Source organism: Rosa chinensis, chromosome 5, assembly GCF_002994745.2.
Source record: "Rosa chinensis cultivar Old Blush chromosome 5, RchiOBHm-V2, whole genome shotgun sequence".
In the NCBI taxonomy this organism is placed as follows: domain Eukaryota; kingdom Viridiplantae; phylum Streptophyta; class Magnoliopsida; order Rosales; family Rosaceae; genus Rosa; species Rosa chinensis.
This window is the reverse complement of record NC_037092.1, coordinates 55,627,640-55,650,100: the sequence shown is the minus strand read 5'-3', so window position 1 is coordinate 55,650,100 and position 22,461 is coordinate 55,627,640. Positions and strand designations below refer to the sequence as shown.

Sequence of the window (22,461 nt, the reverse complement as noted above, 5' to 3'; positions counted from 1 at the left end):
ATATATAGGAGCAAAAAGAACAGAGGTGGCAGTCCAAGAGATCAAAATTAGGCATTTAGATTCACCTAAGCGCACTATCAGATTAGAAAATCGAAGATCATAAATGTGCACACTGAACCAGACGGACAAATGGGATATAGGACTAGGCATAATGAACACAGCTAGGACTAGGGGCTGCTAAGTGGTAGGGAAGATGATAACCAGAGGGTGGAAAAACAAGGAAGACAAACGAAGGTAATGGACTAGGGGCTGCCATTATGGACCTTTGTACCCTTATTGTGCTGTTGCCTAAATCAGTTGTTACCTATTTTATTCGTAATTTGTGGTTTTTTAACCTCTACGGTAAATAGTGAAACCCATGTCTCCGTAGTAAATAATAAAAAAAAAAATTACAAATCGAAGGAACTAAATTAGGTACCAAAAAGTGCCACGTCGTCAGCAAAGATACAAATTGAAATGATAAAACGAAACCGATAGGATGTCGGCATAGCCTCAGTACAGCAGAAGAGAAGTTATGGCGGGAGCTTCACTGTCATCACTGCATTTGAAGAGCGCCGCTATCAGAATCAGGACAAGTACTACAATTGTTAATGTGGCCAGTGCTACGGAGACCCAAACCAGTACTCGGGTCCAACTCCCCCAGAAGACCCGGAATTCCAGGGTGTTAGTGCTCGGTGGAACCGGTCGGGTCGGAGGATCCACTTCTATTGCCCTCTCCAACCTCTGCCCCGACCTCCAAATTATCGTTGCCGGCCGGAACAGGTAAACCATCCAATCACCTTCAAAGCAATTAATAGAGATTTGTTAATGATCGAGTAGGAGATTGTAATACAATTGGACATGAGTGATTTGTTTGGTGATTAACTAGTCTAAAATCCACTGCACAAGAGTAATAGAGAGGAAAGTACCAATTAAGCTTTATTAACCCTATTAACGATTCCTAGAAACAACGGCTTCTTTGGCTGTTATACATAGATGGTATAGCAATGCTGTCGAAATGCATTGGCTTTCACATATTCTTTGGTTTGCCCCATGTATGATTGATTATGGAAACCTTTGCAAGTTGAGACGCTACATGGCTGCAATTGGGTTTCATACAGGGAGAAAGGCGCTGAAATGCTGACTACTCTTGGGGCGAACTCGGAGTTCTGTGAAGTCGATATTAACAATGAAAAATCATTGGAAGCAGCTCTGGAAGGTGAACAATTTTCTATTTTCTTTCTACAGGTTTTGTTTTTGGTTCCACGAATTTAATTTTTGTCTGCTAGTATGGTGTGCAAGTGTACATCTATTTCACATTCTATTTTTTATGGGTCAAGTACAAACAACTGATTCGATTTATTGTGTGGTAAGTTTCTTCTGTTTCATAGCCGGAATTGGAGAGAAAGTTAGAAGTCCATTTGATTAGTTTTATATGATAGTGGTCATAAATCGATGTCCATGTGGGTTATATGATCTTATTGTGAGTTTCATGAAACAGGGATGATCAGATTTCATTGTAAGCAAGTAATTTTATCATGTCCCTAAAGTACCCTGCCACTTCTGTCTGTAGATGCGGATCTTGTAGTTCATGCTGCTGGCCCATTCCAACAGGCAGAGAAGTGCACTGTATTGGAAGCTGCCTTAAAGACCAAGGTGATATACATTGAATTGGAAAATATATACGAACTTTTGTATAAGATGATATATGACTTTGGCAATGTCTTTTGTCTTTCCACAGACAGCCTATGTTGATGTTTGTGATGATACAGCCTATGCATTCCGTGCAAAATCTTTCCACGATAGAGCAGTTGCAGCTAATGTTCCAGCCATAACAACTGGTGGAATATATCCAGGAGTGAGCAATGGTCTATCTTCAGCCCATCTTGTTTTGTAATACACAAATGTGGTACACAAGCGGGTGCATATATATGATCTGTGTTTGATATAAAACTCAAGAAAATTGATTGACCAAGGTGAAGTTTGAAAGATATGTTCCTATAAAGCTAAATGTAAGATACTAGTAATCTGAAATACCAGTCTTCTTTATCCATGGATATAGGTGAGAGGTGTTATTGTCTTGCCATAGGTAGAGCTAAAATAGCCTAAGCTGAGAAACCGCTACTAGGGTTTGTTGAATTGAGAACAGTTGTAACTCACATGTAAAATTGAAGGAATCAAAACTCATAATGTGGTATTATAAATTTAGATTTGTCCATGCAAGTTTTAGAAAATCTCAAGGACTCATGATGCCTAGGTTTATGTGCCATTGTTAACGACTTTCCCATTCATTTAGATGTTAGAACACCTATTTAAGATATACGTACTCATAAGTTTATAGGTGCTCGAAGATAATATTTTATGTGAAAGTGAAAGGTGGACTATATCTACAATTTCCTTGTCTACCTAAAACTGACTGCCACTGCTATAATGACAGTGATGGCTGCAGAACTAGTTCGTGTCGCAAGAAGTGAAAACAAAGGAAAACCAGAAAGGCTAAGGTAACAATTTTCTTCTAAACTTGAGGTTACAAATGCATCTCCAATTGTTGGCATGTACTTGGTCTTTTTTTCCATTCTGGAGTCTTTATGTATTTTGAGTGGTGTCTTCCAATTACAATGTATTTCAAATCAAATCAAAATATATACTTTCTTTGGCCACAGTTCTCAAGATCCACGACCAATCTTCCCCAATTAGCCTCTCACATCACTTTTACCGACTTTAAGATTAATTGCTTTGGGGTTTACCGATTTTCAAACACTTCTTGATTACCTCTACGATAGGCTACAAGATGAATTCTGTTCCTAACAAATCATGTGCATATATGACCTTGCCAGGTTCTTCTACTACACAGCAGGTACTGGTGGGGCTGGTCCAACCATCTTAGCTACTAGTTTTTTGCTTCTTGGAGAGGAGGTTGTTGCATTTAATAAAGGTATCAACCATGTCTACAATAAATTTTTCTCCTTTTCTCCGTGTTTGATAACTAATCAGGAATTCTGTATATTACACACCTAACCATGATAATGGGCTTCTCAATCAGGAGAAAAGATCAAACTAAGGCCATATAGTGGAATGCTGAAGATTGACTTTGGAAAAGGCATTGGAAAGAAAGATGTTTATCTATTGTAAGTTGTGCAAGAAGATATTGCTCTCGAAGAAGCTACAGTTTTATGCATGAGTCTGGAGTCAGAGAGTCATATGTCCAGTCAATTATATAAAACCACACCTGAAAAACCATTTAACAATACCAATATGGTCAGTGTGAAGATGATGCAAATAAGACTCACAGAGTCCACCTCCCCCACCCACCCCCCCCACCAAAAATCAAGAGGGTAGAGAAACATTTGAACCTTATTGCTACAGACCATTTCCTGTTCAATTTATAGGTATGCTCTTTCTTTTTGATGTCGTAACATATCAATCACCAGTTTATACCGCTCCCTATCACTAACAGATACAATAAAATGGGTCGATGATAATAATTCAGCATGGTTAGGGAGACTGACAAAATGCCCATACTGGAAGCTGCATTAAAGATTGATAACTCGAAGAAGTCCCTCCACAGTTGTTGCAAGAATTGCAAAACAGATATACTTATTATCTACCAAAATGGTGGTACAGCTAAATATTTATGAGAGGCTCTCTCATAGCCAGGTTGAGTTTTGTCAATTATATCAATGAGGGTTTGCGAGTCATGCAGTAGTTGATGGATTGCAGAATATCTTTTAAGACTTGGATAGCATAGTAGCCCTCCATGAGATGTCTTTTTTATTCTCAAATCACTTTCCAGAGGTCAGATCGGGCCTACATTCCCATTCTTTTGGAAGCATGCTGATTTCTATTTAGATGAACCAGTTGGTTGAAGTTGCGTTTGGTCCCAATAAGAAAAGCTTTGTACAGTTGTACTTGTACTGAACATGATCTTAATTTTTTCAGGAATTTGCCAGAGGTAAGAAGTACTCACGAGGTCCTAGGAGTACCTACTGTCAGTGCCCGGTTTGGAACTGCCCCCTTCTTTTGGAATTGGGCAATGGAAGCCATGACTATTCTTCCTGCAGTAAGCTATGACATTTAAAGTGTCCTGTATCTGATCAGATGATTCAGATTTGTATTTCTAGCTGTAAAATTTGAAACTTTTATTGATAGTCCCCATAGTAAATAGTTTAGACTTCAAATGATAATTAGTTGACTAAAAATATGAAAATTTGTTATATTATGCTCACTGATAACATAACATTAAATTTTGACTTCTGAACTAGTCTGCTAGTTCTTATAATAATTTAATAATAATCTACACCTGAACATTGCAGGAGTTGTTGAGAGACAGAAGCAAAGTCCAACAGATGGTTCAAATGTTTGACCCTGTAGTCAGAGCAGTTGATGAGATTGCTGGAGAGCGTGTATCAATGCGGGTGAGGCAATATAGACACTAACAGTACTATTTGAGATTTTATTTATTCATCTTCTATCTCTAACTTTTTCAGTATTAGATAAGGAGAAGTAGTATGCACATTGTTTGGAGTAATTTGAGTACTTGCACCATCTCTGTTATCGCAATTCAGCTTTTTTCTTTTCTCTTACCATCTTTTTCTTTTGGGGGGTGAGTATGACAGGTTGATTTGGACTGTTCTGGCGGCCGCAATACAGTAAGTGTATTCAGTCACAAGAGGCTTTCTGTGTAAGTCTTAAGCTGCCCAAAGATCTATTTATCTTTTTTTTTTTTTTCTTTTGGGGTCCTCTTTAAATGTCTATTAAATGTTACAAGGTTGTTTTAGATGTAATCCTTGGGACATATGTATTTGAAAGTACCTACTGTAGGATCTGAATGAGATGTGACTGACATAGACTCTGTTTTCCAGATCAGTTGGAACTGCAACATCTGCATTTGTTCTGGCAGTTCTTGAGGGAAGCACAAAGCCTGGAGTTTGGTTTCCAGAAGAGGTGTGTAATAGAGCTGAGTTGTTTATAAACCTAAATGCTTCACTTTGATGCAATAAGCCTTTTTATCAAATTCTCTGTGTATAGGCTGAAGGGATTGCAATTGAGGCAAGGGAAGTCCTTCTCAAACGTGCTGCACAAGGCACAATAAATTTTGTTATGAACAAGTAAATTTTCCGATACATTCTCTGCTCTGACATATAACCTATGATCTTATAATCAATTATGTCTGGTTCATAACCTATATTGGTAAAGATTTTTGTGACACCCATTGAGGAAGGTTGAGTTAGATATTATATAAGGTTGTTCTGGTGGATGAATCTAAGAGCCTGGGATTTTTGGTTCTGGTTGGAGGCTATGGAGAGGAGGTGATGTAAATTGTTTTCGCTTTTTGGAAGTGTTTTCCTCATGCCTTATGGGTAGCATAGCAGAAAATAAGAATTCTGTGCTGCTCCCACTTTCTGTTATTTCATTTCCTGCGCATAGATCGAGTGTAGTTATATGTAATGTTGTTGATACAATGTTGGCTATTCCATTTTCCTTTTCTAAAGATTTTATGGTTCTTGAACAGGCCTGCATGGATGGTGGAGACAAATCCGAAAGAGTTAGGGCTGGGAATATACGTCTGATACTCAAACAGTAGTCACAGTGTGAGTCACACTAGAAGTTCTTCTTCAGCTTGTCCACCCTGTTGCAGAGGTATCCATACTATTAAGCTTGTACCTTCTACCAAATATATTCTCTTTCCTTGGCTTTTTAAGCCAGTTCTTCAAGTTAATTGTCGTTTCAGGTGGCAGAAAGTTTCACCTTTGTTGCAGTTGCATACTTATCGCATTTTCCGGTTCCAAGATTCACAGATAGTAGGCGTTTTCAGAAGTCAGAAACATGTGCTATGTCATTACTTTGAACAAACTCTGGAGACGGACAATAGTGATTTGCGCACTATATATATGGTAGTCTGTAGACTAGGAAACAAAGGGAATGTAAGATTTACAATGCCTGTGGGAGTGACATGGATCTAGATTTCTCATTCTTTTCATCGATTAAGTATACAGTTAAAAACACCCAAAACGACAACAGGAAAAGATAAATCCAACTAATCTAGCTAAAATTTCTGACCAGTTGATATTGTAAGTGTCTTTGTGGATATACCTAAAGCCAGCAAGCAGTGGAAGTAAATTGTTGGTGCATAACATGGTTCCAGGATTTTTTTTATAATTGTATTTCTTGTTGTTTGGATAAGAAAAATTCTAAAATTTTATTACACACGCTATTTTAGCTAGCTTACAAACGACACTCTTGCATTCTCTTAAAAAAAAAAAAAAAACTCTAACTCACCTAAGGAAAAACTGTGAGGAATAAATGCATTTCAACAACATATATGAGATTTAAAAGCTGAAATTATAACAATTTAAAATTGTGGATTTGTCTTCAGCTGTTAGATTCACTCCTTCCTTCATATGGCTAGTTTGGGATTGCTGTGACTTTTTAAAAAAAAAAAAAAAAAAACTGTTGCTGCTGTGTTGTTAGAATAATCAGCTGGGAATTAAAATAGTTTCTTGTTTGGTAAATAATATTTTTAAAAGTGATGTCAGTACATAAAACAACTAGAGTGTGTTTTGATTCACATCAACTTCTAAAAGCAACCTTTGGGCTGCTTCTAAAATCTGCTGCCAGTGACCTATAACTTTTAATTAAAGCTGCTTTCTATTTAGGGTTTTTGTCCATTTACACCATTTTTAGAGATTTTTTTCCCACTTACCCCACTAAGTTTTTTTAATTCCCTCTTATCCAAAACACTCTAAAGAGATTTTCCCTAATACCCCATTAAGATTTTTTTTTTGATTTTTTTTTAATACCATTTTACCCTCACCTTTGTTACCTAGAGAGAGAGAGAGAGAATGGAAGAGAGAGAAACCATAGGGGACTTCACCGGAGCCCGGTCACCGGCCGCTGGAATCCAGTCAACTTTCACCAGAATGCCGTCACCGACCGCCACCCATCGGATTTTTTTGAAAACCTCTATTACCCCCAACAGACATCTATTTCCCCCCAGTAGATGTCTATTGCCCCCAAATAGAGGGGCAATAGAGGTCTATTGCCTCCCAATAGAATTTTCGGTATATTGCCCTCCAGTAGAGGGCAATAAACATCTATTGCCCCCCAATAGAACTTTCGGTTACGAGAATATAAACTAATCTCCCCAAATTTAGACAAATAAAACTTTGATTAAAGAAAAAAACGAAGAGATTATATCAATTTTAAAACGTCTATTGCCCTTCAATAGACGTCTATTGCCCCCCAATAGACATTCAAATTTTTTTTCTTTCCTTCTGTCCCATTACTTAAAAAAAAAATTGAACGACAGCGTCGGAGCCCGACCCGAACCGAACATCCCTCCTGTGGGCTGTGACAAACTGAAGAATCTGGTCGGTCTGTGGGCGAGATGAAGGCGACGAAGGTCGTTCTCGGACGAATGGTGAAACCGATCTGGGTAAGAGGAGAGACGGAGGTCTTTGGCTAAAGACAAAGCCTGAAATCGATCTGACCAAGAGGAGAGCGACGGTGACCTTTGGCTGAGAACAAAGCCGGAATCGATCCTGGCGCTTGGAGCTTCAGAGGTCTGATGACGACCCTGGCGTGGCGGCGAAGCTTCGGAGGTGTTCTTCAAGTGGCGACGATGCTCGGAATTGGAGGTGCGGTCGATGTCGATGGCGACAGAGTGAGGAAGATAACACCGGCGTGAGGGCTGATGTCACCGGCGGTCGTTGACTCCAACTCCGCCCAATCCCCGTCACTATCCTCGTTCTCGACCACAAACCTCCGTCCACGGGTCACCGGCGTCAGACCTCCTCGAGGAGAGATGCCTGCCTCGTTGGGGAGAGAGAGAGAGAGGGGAGGGGAGGGGGGAGAGAGAGAGAGAGAGAGATCGATGTAATTATTTAATTTAGCTGAGGGCAAAACTGTCATTTTTCATTAAAAAGGGTAAGTGTGAATAAAAATTTGTTGCTGGGGCAAGTGGGATACTTTTTGTCAATTTTGGTGCTTTTGGTCAATGACCCTTTTATTTATTTACCAAACACAATAAAATCTAAAATTTTGAATAAAAGCTGATTTTTTTAAAAGCGAAGCAATCCCAAACGGGGCCATAGTCCCTTAAAAACTGTTTATTAAGTGAGTAGTCATTTATAAACAAATCACAACTCCATGTCTCCCCCATACAAATACTACTTTATATCATTTTTTATTGACAAATGCCCAAATTTGGCGTAACAAATGCTCATTTACTCTACTAAAAGATTTGTGTGCTCACTTACCCCATTTAAATGTGAAAAGATAAGTTTGCCCTTCGAATAATTAAAAACTCATTGAAGAATTCGCCGGAATCCTGTCACAAGCCGGATGTCCTCAAATAGGTCATCGGAGATCTTATAGGTTACCGGAGAGATCGCCAGAAACTTTTATTACCTCACATCTCCACTATGTCTACGTACATGACATGTCTAATGAGTGGGTCTATTTCTATGTACCACTGTGGGTACTACCACTATCTTCTTGTCTGTCTGTACATGGAAGTAGAATGGTATGTAACGACTTATACTGATTTTAGATGAATATATATTGACACCCGGCTCTGGGTTTGATTAAAAAAAAAAAAAAACTTTTATTGGGTGTTAGACCGTAGTTTGTTAGGTTTTATTGGGGGCAATAAAAGTTTATTAGATATTATTGGGTGTTAGACCATAATTTACATATATATGCATTCCCCTAAATATTGAATTTAACTTGTTTTTGAGTCGGTTTTAGCTTCCACTAAATTATTTTCTTATTATTATAAGAGTGAAAGAAACATCCATTTTGGGCTTTAAAGTGGAGAATTGGAGCTAGGAAAAAAGACGGTCAAATGTAGAGCAAAAAGTAAAATTCTAAATTCCGGCGAACACCACAAATGGCGGCCTACCACCACTCATGGTAGTGCCATGTATTTTCCGGCCATATTCATGGAAGAGCAAAGAGGAAGAGTAACATTGTACCTATTCCATTACATCATTCATCATTATTCTCTCACAACCAAATCCCAAACATTTTGGTTCAAAATCAACACAATTCATTTTCCCTCTTTTCCATACCATACTCTATATATTACCCAAAAGTCCACCACTATCATCGCCCAAAAATCTGCTAGGTTTTAGGGTATAATCACTACCTTTTCTTCATCATTACCTACCCTAATCTACGACATCCTCCTTTACCTTTTCCCCTTGATTTTGGATCTATTACCACTCCGACACTCTTCCTTTTTGCTCCATTCATGAAGCTAGCTACTCCCTTTGCTTTCCATCATCATTTTACACCTCTCTCATCCCAATTTAAGCACATATTCTCTCATTCAAGAAGACCACCCCTCATACCACCCATTACATCTCTTTTCTTTCTACATCTCCACCACAAAACTTCCATCTCCACCTCTCAAAATCCAAACCCATACTCCCTTTACTACTTTATCCCCTCCATCATCACCACCACAACTACCATCTTCCACCACCATAACTCCATCACCACCACTACTACTCTATCACTACCACTCAAAGTAGCCAAATGAGCATCATATCTTTATCACCATTCCATCCATCCATCATCAACAATAAGTAAATCATCCATCCATTCCACTATTAAGGAGGATCCAAGAAGCAATCAAGGAGGACAAAGAGAAGCTAGCCATCAATTTGTTAAGCTTCAACTAGTTCATTCTTTCCTTTAACTCTTTAATTATCTTGATGTATATTATAGATTTGATGCTAATGTGTATGGTTATGAGGGAGTAGTTACTTTTTTGGGGCTAAGGTTGAAAGCTCTAGCCAATCTTGTATGGGTTGATGTTATAATATGATGTGATGCAATTTTCTTTAACATGTCTACGTGCTAGTTCAAGAGTTGAATGCATATGCTTAAACTTTACCACTTTGAGTAAGTGTATTTGCCATGTCATAATGTTTAGAGCTTGGTAAGTTTTGAGAGCTAATTCATGAAAGCACACTAGGTGTGCATGTATAAGTTGTGAATCACAATCACTTAGATATAAGCTTGGTTGGTTTGCATGGTTTCTTCATCTCCAAACTTTATGCACTTAGGGTAATGCATTAGATACCTAGCTGGATTGAAATGCATGACTTAAGTAGTTAAGTACTATATATACCCGAGAGGGGTTACTTAATATCACAAAAGGAGTATGTCCCTTCTTGTAATGACCTGAATTTTCATGTTAATTTCATGTAATTTACGTGAAATTAATGAATGTCCCAGTTGCTACAAATTATAGTTTCGATGCCTTGTTCTTATGATTAATTGAAAAATAGAAATTATTTCGGACAATTATTCGCTAGGAATGCTTCAATTCAAGGGTTGACTTTTTATAGTTAGGATTCTGTGAAAACTTCCTTCACGGAAATCGTAGAGCGCGTTGATAAGAGTTAATGGATATGCAGAACGCGAAAATTAGAGTTCGTATGAAGAAGTTATGGTCATCAGAAGAAGTTTCCAATTTTAGAAATTTTCCTATATATATGGAAAAATCCAAAAATAAAATCAGAAAAATCTAAGGTTTCCAAATTTGGAAACCCCGAGCTGTTTTCTCTCTTCTTCGTCGACCCGCGTTTTCTAGCAATAACTTCACCGTCTGGCCATGGATTGGAGCGTCACCGGTCCCATTTGATTCGCCTCCCTTCCCTCTTCAAGTTTGTGGTGGTTTGGTGGCACGATTTTGGCTGTAGAAGGCACAGCAAGGGGGAAAAGTTGGTGGCAGCGTTGCTTTGGGGCTTCGTCTGAACTCTCGATTCCTGCCACCTCCGGCTATGATTCTTAAGGGTTTTTGAAGCTCAAGAGACATAGATGCTTCCCTCCAAGCGGCTGACAATGATTTGAAGTGTGGAGGTCGAATTGAGGATTTGAAATTCTACGGTTTCACCGATTCTTGGATTTTTAGAGGTAAATTCCTGCCAAATGGCTTTGATTCAGATTTTGTGCTACTTGTGAGAGTTGTTTTACATGTTGAGATGAAAATTTTGGCATAGGTTTTGTGACCCAATTTAGGGGTCGCCGGCAACGTGCGGACCCCACGCTCAGCCACTGTCGGCGACGCGTACGTCCAACTAGGTTTTTGGGTTCTGTTTTCATGATTGCCACATGCTTTTCAATACGAGCTTGTCGATATATCATGAGGTTTTGTTGTGATAAATTGTAGCATGCTAGATTTACGTAATTTTAGTTTTCTCGGTTTGCGATCCGTGAGGATCTGACCTTTGGATTGTCTTATAATTTTGAGAAATTGATCCTACAATTGTTCCGAAGACCTTGGGAAATCTGGAAGGAAGCTTTGTCTCGATTGAAGAAATCTTTGGTTTTGGGTTCAAATGCTCCATTCGAACCGTAACCGCTTTCGTTTTAATCGTGTACTGAGTTGAGATCATGTTTTAATTAGGTGATTGATGGAGTGTGTTTCTATACTTTATCTCGGCTGTGAAAGAAGACGTAGTGGGATTTAGAGGTAAGTAAATCTCACGTAGTTCATTTACGAACCAAGTTATATTATTGTTCGGTTTAATCGTGAAATTGTGAGATTGTTTTCAAAAATAAATATTTGTTTTAAATTATATGAACTTAATTGCCAACGGTTCATAGGTAAGTAAAATGAAGTTTTATTATAAAATTTTTCACGGGTTTTGTATTTGTGAACTATAGTTGGTATTAGTAGCATTCCTGAGCGGGTGACTACATGTGTGTGTGTGTGTGTGTGTGTGTCTGTGGAATATATATTGGTGCATTTGTGTAATGAGATGGAATTAACATGTTTTGTGAGTTCGATGTTGCTATTGTTGTGATTTAATTTTCTAAGGAAATGAATGAAGTTTGGTTCTTTTGAATTGAAACAATTATATTATTGACATTTCGTATTAGAGAGTTTTACTTGTCAAATTGTGCTGGTGGTTTTAGGAGTGAAAACAATCTTTCGAAATTGATTTCTATATTGTTTTTGAGATGGGAGTTGAGCTTTGAAACAATATTTTTGCAGTCAAATAGATTGTTTTGGAAAGTGTTGAGGTTGTGTAACATTTTGAGTCTTGAGTGACTTTTTAAATGTTTTGGTCTTTGTACTGAGGGTCATAGTAGTGACTGAGGGTGGGTTATCGAATACCATAACCTTTAGCAGGGTGACGGGTGACCGATTACAATTCAATTAGAGTTCTACTCTATCTGCCATTGTATGTCATAGGGGTAACATGTGGTTACATGTGACTCATGAATACAAGTTTTTATAAGAGAGTTTCAAGTGATATCTTTCTTTTATTGTCCGAGGAGGGACTTGATTTTCATATTATGGTATGAGTTGAAATAATATGATTTTATCACTTTAGTGAGATGTCGAGTTTTGAAAACGAGTCATTTTGTGAGATCGTTTATTTGGAGTTGAAGGGTGATTTCTTGGCTTTAGCGTGAGTTGTTTGATTTCCTTATTTATTTTCCTTTTTCTCTTCTTTCGTTTGATTTTAATGTAATCTCTTGAAATAACTATATGCAGGGATTGCTATGATTCATTTCGTTTGATTTTAATGTAATCTCCTGAACTAAACTATATGTAGGGATTACTATAGTTTTGAATTGTGTGATTTTAGGTGATCTCCTGAACTAATTTTCTATGCAAGGATTACTAAGTTTTACCTTGTGTGATTGTAAGTTCGTTTGTGCTTTGTGGAGTTAAATGTTGTTGCTTTTACCTCATGAGTTGAGAAATTTTAGGCATGTGTTGTTGAGTCATTTTATTTGAGTTTACTCTTACGGGCTTAAAAAGCTTACTGATTTTGTTGTTGCAACCCGGTGCACTGTTCCATGGTGTAGGGGTTTTTCCTGCATGTTGGGGTAACCAGGGTTGAGGCCGTAGCTTATTGTCGCAGCAGTATTAGGTTTAGAACCTATTTTGTTTATTTTATTTACTGCTGTTTTTAGTATGCTCCTAGTGAGCGTTTACATTTACTTTGATGCTTTCGAGTTTATGTAAACACGTAGTGATGCAATATATGACTCTATAGAACGAATCAGTATTGACATTTGTGAGCTTGGTTGTTTTATTGCTTAGATTAAGTTGAAAAAGTTTCTCTGTTTTTCTGGGCATTTGTTTGAGTTATCGCGTTTCGGATTCGAATTTCTTTATTCGAAATTCAGGGCGTGACACTTGTCATACCTGAGGGAGATGCAAGGAGAGAAATTGGTTAATTAATTTAGCATCATTCATATTGAAATGCATCAATACTTATAAGGGAGGTTAGTGGAAGACAATCCAAATCCTAACTTTCCTTCATTAGATTACTAGATTAGTTTAGAGAAATTTAGTTAAATTTGAGCATCTAGTTGTTTTCAATTCAAAACTATATTCAAAAACCGAAATCAAATCACCACTCCATCTTGCATATACTCACCATGAGCCTAGATTTCCTTGTGATTCTAGGTTCAGGATTTTACATTTGCATATTCTAGCTCTCCTTAGGTTCACACTCTAACTAGTGAAAGGAATCCAATCATCGCTAGTACGACAACCTTTCTTAAATCCCTATACTATTACTTGTACCCCTTATACTTGAGGGTGGCTATTTGCCTGACATTGGGAGGCAATAAACTAGACGTGAGACTCCGATCACTAGTCACCAATTATCGTAGGCCCTCAAAGAGGTTGTCGGAGATCTTATAGGTGACCGGAGAGGTTGCCAGAGACTTTTATTACCCCCAATAAAACTTTTATTGGGGGTCAATAAAACCCGATGCCGGACTCCTATCACGGGTAACCGGTTGCCAAAGGTCCCCAAAGTGGTAGTTGGAAATCTTATAGGTTATCACAGAGATCGCCCGAGACTTTTATTACCCCCCCCCCCCCAATAAAACCCAATAAATTTTTATTGGGGGCAATCAAAGCTTATTAGGTATCATTGGGTGGGCAATAAAACTGGACGTGGGACTTCGGTCACCGGTTTGGAGATTGCCAGAGATCACCCGAAACTTTTATTAACCCCCAATAAAACACAATAAATTTTTATTGGAGGCAATAAAGTTTATTGCATATAATTGGGGGACAATAAAACTGGATGCGAGACTCCGGTCACTGGTCACCAGCCACCAATTGCCGGACTCCGATCTCCGATTACTAGATTCTGGCGAAGTCTCCAATGACTTCTCTCTTTCTAAGTGACAAAGTGAGAGAAGGCAAAAATTGTCCCAAAGATAAACAAAAAACAATAAAAAATAAAAAAAACTTAATTGGGTATTAGGGCCAAAAAATATGTAATTTATTGAATGAGAATTGCTGTGTGTTCTCATTGATAATAGGGGCCTCTTTATATAGAGGATTACAATGCATAGAATCTGAATCGTACAAGGAAAGATAATCATACAATGAATGGATATCTCTAAGATATTATCTGAGATTATCTCTAATTAAAACTCTATTACCACTAGGTCAAGTAACCTAGAGTTTGGACTAGACACAATTCGGATTTACTTAAACATTCCCCCTTGTGTCGCCCAAACGCGGTGCTTATCTCGTTGCCTCATTAAAAACCTTGCCGAGTAACAAAAACCCTGTGGGACAAAAATAACCTCGATCGAAGGGGGAAAAGAGCACAACACACCCTTCACGTTTCGAGACCATACGTGTAGACATCTCCCCCTGATGTCTGCATCTCCCCCCGATGACTACGGTAATGGGAGTTCGGATAACTTCCGTAAATGATGCTACCAATACGTTTCTCGAAAGTGGAATTTAGGCAATGACTTAGTGAGCAAGTCTGCCACACTGTCCTTAGATCGAACTTAGTTCACTTTGATCTTGAAGAGAGTCTGTTGTTGCTGATTATCCTTGGTGTTGTCGCTTTTGATGTAGCCTTACTTCATTTGTAGGCTCATCTGTGGTAGACTTTAAACCGTAATTGTTCGAACATGGGTGACTATGGATCCAATCCATATACATTCACGAACCACTTCGTGAAGAGCAATGATCTCTGCATTGTTCGAAGATATGGTGACTATGGTCTGTTCTGTAGACCTCCAAGATATCATGGTCTTTACCCATGGTGAACACTTAACTAGTTTGGGAATGACCTTTGTGTGGGTCAGGGAGATACTCAATATCAGCAAAACCCAATATCGTTTTGGGATGGGGATAGTGGACGCAGGCCAGTGTTGGCGGCGTTCCTGATATGTGATGGGTCCGAATCCATCGTCTCTCTGTATGGATAGAACAAGCTCATATCTCAAGCATCGAAAGATATCTTTTATACCAATCTAATGATGTCGCGTTGACGCAAAGCTATACCTTAGCTAACAAGTTCATAATATATGAGATGTCCAGTCTTGTGCATTGAGCTAAGTACAATAATGCGCCTATTGTACTCAAGTAAGACACTTCTGCCTCTAGCACATCTTTGTCATCATCCTTCAAACGAAGATGATCCTTTTTAGGATCAAGACTAAGGACGATCATGTGGGTGCTTGAAGGTTTAACCTTGTCAAAAAACCTAAGCATCTATCAACACGATGCTCAAGTTCCAAACTGAGACATAATCGTGTTCTCCCAAAATCTTTCATCTCAAACTCAAATTTCAAGTGTTCAGCGGTTTCCCTTAACTCTTTAAGGGTTTCTAATGAAGATCAAGTCCAACATGAACCGCGATAGAATCCGAAACTTATTATGGAAACGCACGGGCATATCCCTTCCCAATCAAGTAGTCACTTTAGTGAGTATTTCAACCTCTTTGTAAAATGCGCTCCGTGGTTTAGAGCCACTTGACTTAGGTAAATGAAGTTCACCATGAACCTTCATGTATATTCCGTATCTAGAACCCCATAGAGATACATAGTGACCACATTCGTAAGCTGCATGATCAGTTATTTGGAAACTACCAAACTGACAGGGTAGTGGAGTGCAATGACATCCATTACCAGAGAATATGTCTCATCGTAGTTGATTCCAGGGTGTTTTGTGAGAAGCCTTACACCATAAGGCAAGATTATCATCTCTTTTTCTCATCACACTTTCTAACGAAGACCCATTAGTCAATAGGTTTTATGTTAGGAGGTGTTGGCATCACTGGCTCAAGAACCTTCCTTTTTGTTAGAGAATCCAACATAACCTGGATCACATCTTTCTATTTATGCCAAATTTCTCTACGTTGGCATTCATTCATCAACGGAGTGTCGTTCGATATCATTAGACTCAACAAACTCATGCGCAACTACATCATCAATTATGATGGAGTTTCTATCCCATGTCTCATGTACACTAGTGTAATTTTCATAGAGCTCTATATTATCAGGAATAGGTTCTGATGTTGATGCGTCCCCCAACGATAACCATAACCCGGAAGATTCTCATGAGATGGATTTTGAGTCTTGATGATCAAAGGATTGGAATGTGCCAAAGTATCATTCGAACCCATGGGCCTCCCACGCATCCTAGCTGAGGCCCTGGCCTGTAATGCTAGAGTGCCACTCTCTTTGGCGTTGGCGCCATGCCTACCTCCTTGTAGGGTGGCGCTACATCCTCTCGTTGGGACGTCCATCCTTGCAGACATGTTTGCAGCATATTTGTGTGATCTCGTCATTTTAACGGGGATCGAGATGAGACATAGTGGGGACAGGCCACGACAATTCCTGTCGTTCCTACTGAATATTCGTGTTCTTATCTCCCCCTAAAGACGGGAAAATTGTCTCATCAAAGTGACATCCGCAAATCTAGCAGTAAGGAGATCGCCTAGCAAGGGCATTAAGTGGTGGACGATTGTTGGAATCTAAAATCTAACGTAGTTGCCCATTTGTATGTAAGGACCCATCATAGAGCGCTGTGACGGCGCAATTGGCACATAAATGGCTTACTCAAATGTGTGTAAGGACAAAATACTTGTACCTAGTCACCAGCTGTAACGCAAAGGTAGATTGAGTGGCGGTGGGTAGTAGACGAATTAGCATAGGTGCATGCGATATTGCAGCACCCCAAGCTAACATAAGGAGATTGGTGTGCATTACCAATATCCAGACTACCATCGTAGTCATTTCCGCGAGACCGTTTGGATGTGTTCATGGGAATATAATGTCCAACATTAGTCCCAATGCAATAACCATCGAAAGTCTTTGATGTAAACTCTCTAGCATCGTCAAGTCCAATTGATGGAATAGGATGATCCGGGGAGTGAGCCCATTATTGTATGATATGTGCTAGGAGTGTAGCATAAGCAGCATTACAATTGGACAATGGCACAACACGTGACCAGCGTGTTTGCGTGTCAACCAACATCATGAGATATTTAAAAGTCCGCAATTCTATGTAAGAACATAATGAGTATTTTCATATTCTTTGCATAGGACAGTTTCAGTCCTGATTTCCCTAAGGAACGGGCTTTGTAAAACGAGCGAGAGGCTTTAGAAGCAACCAATGAGAATTTTGGTTGGGCCTGAGCGTCTGAAACGCTATTTGAAGCAAGTTGGTGATTGCAGCATCACCTGGGGCACCATCACCATGATGGACGCCATCCATGGAGTCATGGATAGGGACTGTGCCAGCCCTAGGTTAGTGGTGGACGGCTGCAGGTGCCCTAGGCAGCGGCGGCAGTCATACTTAGTCCAGGAATCGATCTTTGATTCATGCTTAGTTTCGCTTGAAAGAATGGATGTCCGTATGAAGTTTTTAGTAGACGGATCATCATATTATGACAAGGATGACCTACCCTATCTTGACAAAGCCATTATGTGTCTAAATCCATGAGATCTTCTCTCATGACTTTATTGGATTTAATAGCTCAAATAATGACATAGAGTCCACTAGAGAGACACATAAACTTCTCTAAGATGCGCCTTTGTTCGCAATCGTTAGAGGTATCGCAAAGGAACTTATTTCCGTTCTCTTCATGCGTTTTCGCATGGAATCCGTTGGCTATTCATATGTGCGATTTGCCCTTGGAGCGTAGAAAGTTTATGTGACAGTAATCAAGGTGCTATTTGGCCAGTGAAACTTGGGCTATTCCATGTCCTTGAATTAATACTGATGACCATCCATCGTAGTCACAAAGTAATATGCTGAAAATCAAAATGGAATTATAATGAAAAGAACTCGAAATTTTATTCATAAGCCAACGGAGTTACATCATTGTCTCTTTGACCAAAGAAAATCTAATCCAAAATGCTAGCTAATGCAAAACAATGGTAGTCGTCTAACTTCTTTCGGTAATTTCAAAATAAATATGACCAGGTGAGTAAAGAGATGTCGGTAGAGCAAGGCTCACTTAAGTACCACTAATCTCAGAACCTTCCTAGACATCACACTTACTTTGGGTGAGTCTATTTTGAAGAAAGACTAAATCATTGGCATTTACTACAAAATTATATGGTAATTGCCTATTACATCTCTTGGAAAATAAAAAGACTTAATCACAATCGCCAGTCTCTGGATCTTGGCCTTTGAAGTCTTCAACCCTTAGAGCGAGATCGTCATATGGATCTTCTTGCTCCATGTAATTTGCTTCCCTTGCTTCACGATACGTCTTGTATGCTTTAGCAACGTTCTGGGCCGGGGTGCATTACATGCTTTAGCCCAATGTTCGGACGCTCCACACCAAAGGCAAGCATCATCATGGTCAGGTTCCCTTGATCGAGGCGCGCCTAGAGCGCGTTGGGGACAACTATGATCCTTGGTGGCGCCACCACCATAGCCGGAGGCTCTGCCTCTCTCTCTCTTCACACGTTGACCTCTACGGTTCTATGCAATCCTATCTTGGCAATTTCCTTCCTCTTTGGGGCAAGAATATGGACCAGAACATCCAGAATAATCCATTTCCTTAGGGTTTCGCTCCTGGCGCCCTCTCTTAGGGGCGCGACTATAATTAGACTCCGAAATTGGTTTTTCTCCCATGGGTCTAGAGTTATAGTTCTTCATAAGTATATTGTTGTGCTTTTCAGCTATAGTCATGGCTCTAATAAGCTCATGAAATCTTGTGATGCATCCAACATTGACATCAATCTGATAGTTCTTGGCTATCATCAATGAAGAGATAGGGAAGGTAGAGAGAGTCTTCTCGATCAACATCGTATCAGTGATTTTCTGCCCACAGAATGCCATTAAAGACTTGATACGAAGTGCTTCCAAATTGTAGTCAAGTACAGACTTGAAATCACATAAGCAGAGGCTATGCCATCTCACTTCTAAGTCAGGAAGCAGGGAGTCACGAACATTGCCAAAACGCTGCTCGAGTTCTACCCACAGTTTTCTTGGGTCTTCCTCATTGAGGTACTCATTCTGGAGCGCGTCATTCATGTGACTTGTCATGAGAATTATGGCTTTAGCTTCATTGGCCTCTCTCATAGCTCTATTCACTTCAAAAGCGGCAGCGTGTTAAGGAGTAAGCAAGTTCTGATTTGGCTCTTGGATCGTACTTAGGATCCCATCAGCCTTAAGATGCTGACGCACATCACGGACCCACTTGTGGTATCCTGCGCCTGTTGTCTCTAGTGGAGCGAAGCTCAACTTGTTCAGGTTACTCATCCTGAAAAACAACAAAAGAATAGGGTTAGTTTCAGAGCGAAAAAGACTACCATGAAAACAATAAAATTTCTAAGCATAGTCGCTTCCAAGAAATTAGGAATTTTCGACCGTAGTCGCTTCCAAGAAATTCGATTCCAAGAGCGGTTGGATTAGATCGAAACAATGATGTTTGTGGTCGATCGTTTTATCTCAACAAACTCTAAATTTGGAGGACTCTACAAGCTCTAAGCTTGGAGTGAGCACGAACCCCCACAGTTCGGTTTAATTTGGTCTCCCCTATGATGAAGAAAGGGGGGTAGAAGAAGGGAGGTTGCAAGTCCCCGATAAAAAGAAGAAAAATTGAATAAAAAAAAAACTCTAAAAAAAAGGGAAATTTTTAGAAAAAAAATACCTCGAAATAGGTCGTCGGAAAGTTGGCAGGAAAAAAATTGCCTGAATCTGCCCGGAAAAGTTGCCGGAAAGTTGACCAGTGCTGACGTGGCGTTGGGGTCCGCTGCTGGGGTGGTTGCTGATGTGACGCATGAGGTGGGGTGACGTCAGTGGGTAGTGGGCTAACGTCAGGGGATGACGTCTGTGGGCCGACGTCTGTGGGCCAGGTGTTGCTGCCCTCTTTTTTTCTTTCACGTGGGCTTCTGGGCTGCACTCTAGGTCCTTCTTTTCTCTTCTGGGCCAAAAGCTTTCTTCCTTGTCCTCTGGGCTGGGTTTCGTTCCTTTTTTTTTTTTTTTTTGGGCTCATCTGGAACAGAGAAGGAATAAAACTGGAATTTTAGGTGGCAGTTCAAGATGCAGCAGATTCTGGTGGGCTGTTCAGGTGTCTTTTGGCCGGTTCCTGGAAGAATTTTTCCGGTTCCCGGAATCTGGGATCGAGGCTCTGGTGATGACAAAATATGGTGGTCAAACAAGGACTGGAATGGTGCGAACCGGATAGGAATTTTTTGCTTCTTCTAGTGGTCGGTTCGGTATTTTTCTGGCCGGTTCTTGGGATGGCGCCGCCGGTTCTGGATTCCTGGAGTTGAGAGCTTCAAGGTGGGCAGCGGTGATTTCTGGGATTTGAAGGCTACGGAATTAGGGTTTCAAGGTTAGGGCTTCGTGCTGATAACGTGTTTTAGGGAAACAATATTTGAGAGAGAATTGCTGTGTGTTCTCATTGATAATAGGGGCATCTTTATATAGAAGATTACAATGCATAGAATTTGAATCGTACAAGGAAAAATAATCATACAATGAATGGATATCTCTAAGATATTCTCCGAGATTATCTCTAATTAAAACCCTATTACCACTAGGTCAAGTAACCTAGAGTTTGGACTAGACACAATTCGGATTTACTTAAATAAATTCGGTATTAGGGCAAAAAATATGTAATTTATCGAGTAGATGGGCAATTTCATAAGATGCTTGGGTAACACTAACCCCACTAGCTGAAATCTGGGTAAATGAATATTTTCCCTTTTTTATTCTCAATTGCTGTATTTTTCCCACATAAATTTACCGACTCTTGTAAAACACTTTATTACATTTTTATATAAATACTTTACTAACCCCATGGTAAACAGATATTAACTCCTGATAAGCATTTTGTTTTTGCTCATTGGTTTTCTAAAAAAAAAAAAAATCTTACTGGAAAATTGGGACAATTTAATTTATTTTTAGAGTTTTGGACTTTCTGGCCATTTCCCTAATAGGCTGAAACCGACAAACCACCAGAATCTAATTAGGCTAGTTTATTTTGATTTAGGTCAACTTTCAAACCGATTGTTTTGGTACAAAGATGGTTTGAGCTCTAACCCGGACCAAACTAAATCATTGTACCCTTAATAAAGCCGTAATAGGAAGTTTTAGATCTTGGGTTCATCTAACTAGTCCCATAATTATTTACTTGTGATTTTTTTTTGAATTATTACTTGTGGTTTTACAACCGGTAATGAATGGTGATTTTACTACATCACTCTTTCTATGAGATGAATCGAATCGAATCGAATCGACTCGAGATCATTTTATACAGAGTTTTTATCACCACTTTGATCAAAACTTTTTTGCACAGGATAAAATGACACCAAACTTTCAGAAGTGATCAAAATGATACTTAAATTTTTTAAAACAAATTAACTTGATACCCAACTTTCATAAGTGATGAAAATAATACCTATGTTGTAAATATTATTATTTATATGGCTGTCCACGTAAATACTCATTAGTTATGTACTTTGATGCAAACCCTACCTCTATATAAAGGAGGCTAATGAGACTGAATGAGATATACTTCTACTTCCTCCCAACTATTCTCTCTTCATATCCTCTCTACTTTAAAACACGTTATCAGCACGCTCTGCTCTAAAAGAATTCTTTCTTATAAACTCTATGATGATCAAAGAGTTCTTGGTGCAATGTTGTTACTTCTAACCAAGATTCATGATCTACGAGTCTTACTTATTTGTTTTTCTATTGATATGATTTCTTTTTTAAAATCACGAGGATGAGTACATACATATTGGGTGATGCAATTTTAAAAATCACCGAGAACTCTATGTGGTTTCATATCTATTTTCTGATTATGTTTTGTTATATGGGCATCTTGTTTCACAACCGTATTGATCCCAGATTATCTTATGTCATCCATCTTTCCATGATATCCATTTATTTTGTAAACAAGTAAATTGCGAGTTCTAATAGGTATGGTACTTATCATATCAAGGGGTATTTTTGATTTTCCCATATACAGATGCGAATATCTAGCATGTTTTACTAGATGCATGATAGACTGAACGTTTTGATGTTTTACTAAAACTTAATAACATATCAATCCCCTTTGGATAGTCATGATTCGTTTTTATCTCCTCTACATCTAAAATGGGCATGTGACCATAATTGCAGTTTCATTTATCAATTAATTTTGTTTCCTACAGAGAAAGGTTTAGCATTTATTGGTTCAGGCAAGGTTGGTAAGTTACGTCAATGCCGGGTAA

At 39.0% G+C, this 22,461-nt stretch overlaps 1 protein-coding gene across 6 annotated transcripts; it reads left to right on the top strand.

Moving 5' to 3' along the window:
• Positions 1–475: 475 nt before the first annotated feature.
• Positions 476–5,959, top strand: LOC112201954. 6 transcript variants are annotated; one of them, XM_024342880.2, is made up of 14 exons: positions 476–762; positions 1,101–1,198; positions 1,553–1,635; positions 1,721–1,847; positions 2,417–2,480; positions 2,817–2,914; positions 3,023–3,107; positions 3,919–4,039; positions 4,293–4,394; positions 4,596–4,660; positions 4,842–4,923; positions 5,008–5,087; positions 5,492–5,619; positions 5,711–5,959. In XM_024342880.2, exons 1-13 carry the CDS (start codon positions 515–517, stop codon positions 5,547–5,549), a joined length of 1,311 nt encoding a protein of 436 aa, XP_024198648.1. In that variant the 5' UTR covers positions 476–514; the 3' UTR covers positions 5,550–5,619; positions 5,711–5,959. The 6 variants fall into 6 exon arrangements, with proteins under 6 accessions (XP_024198648.1, XP_024198649.1, XP_040375431.1 ...); XM_024342881.2 differs by having other exon boundaries at positions 5,695–5,959; XM_040519497.1 differs by lacking the exon at positions 5,008–5,087.
• The last annotated feature ends 16,502 nt before the right edge of the window (positions 5,960–22,461 follow it).

What these genes read in the sequence shown, in the direction of transcription:
- LOC112201954 (XM_024342880.2), top strand. Translation starts at nt 515, where the DNA reads ATGGCGGGAGCTTCACTGTCATCACTGCATTTGAAGAGCGCCGCTATC. An exon ending in ATCGTTGCCGGCCGGAACAG is followed by an intron (nt 763 to 1,100) that starts GTAAACCATCCA and finishes GGTTTCATACAG; the next exon opens with GGAGAAAGGCGCTGAAATGC. An exon ending in ATTGGAAGCAGCTCTGGAAG is followed by an intron (nt 1,199 to 1,552) that starts GTGAACAATTTT and finishes TTCTGTCTGTAG; the next exon opens with ATGCGGATCTTGTAGTTCAT.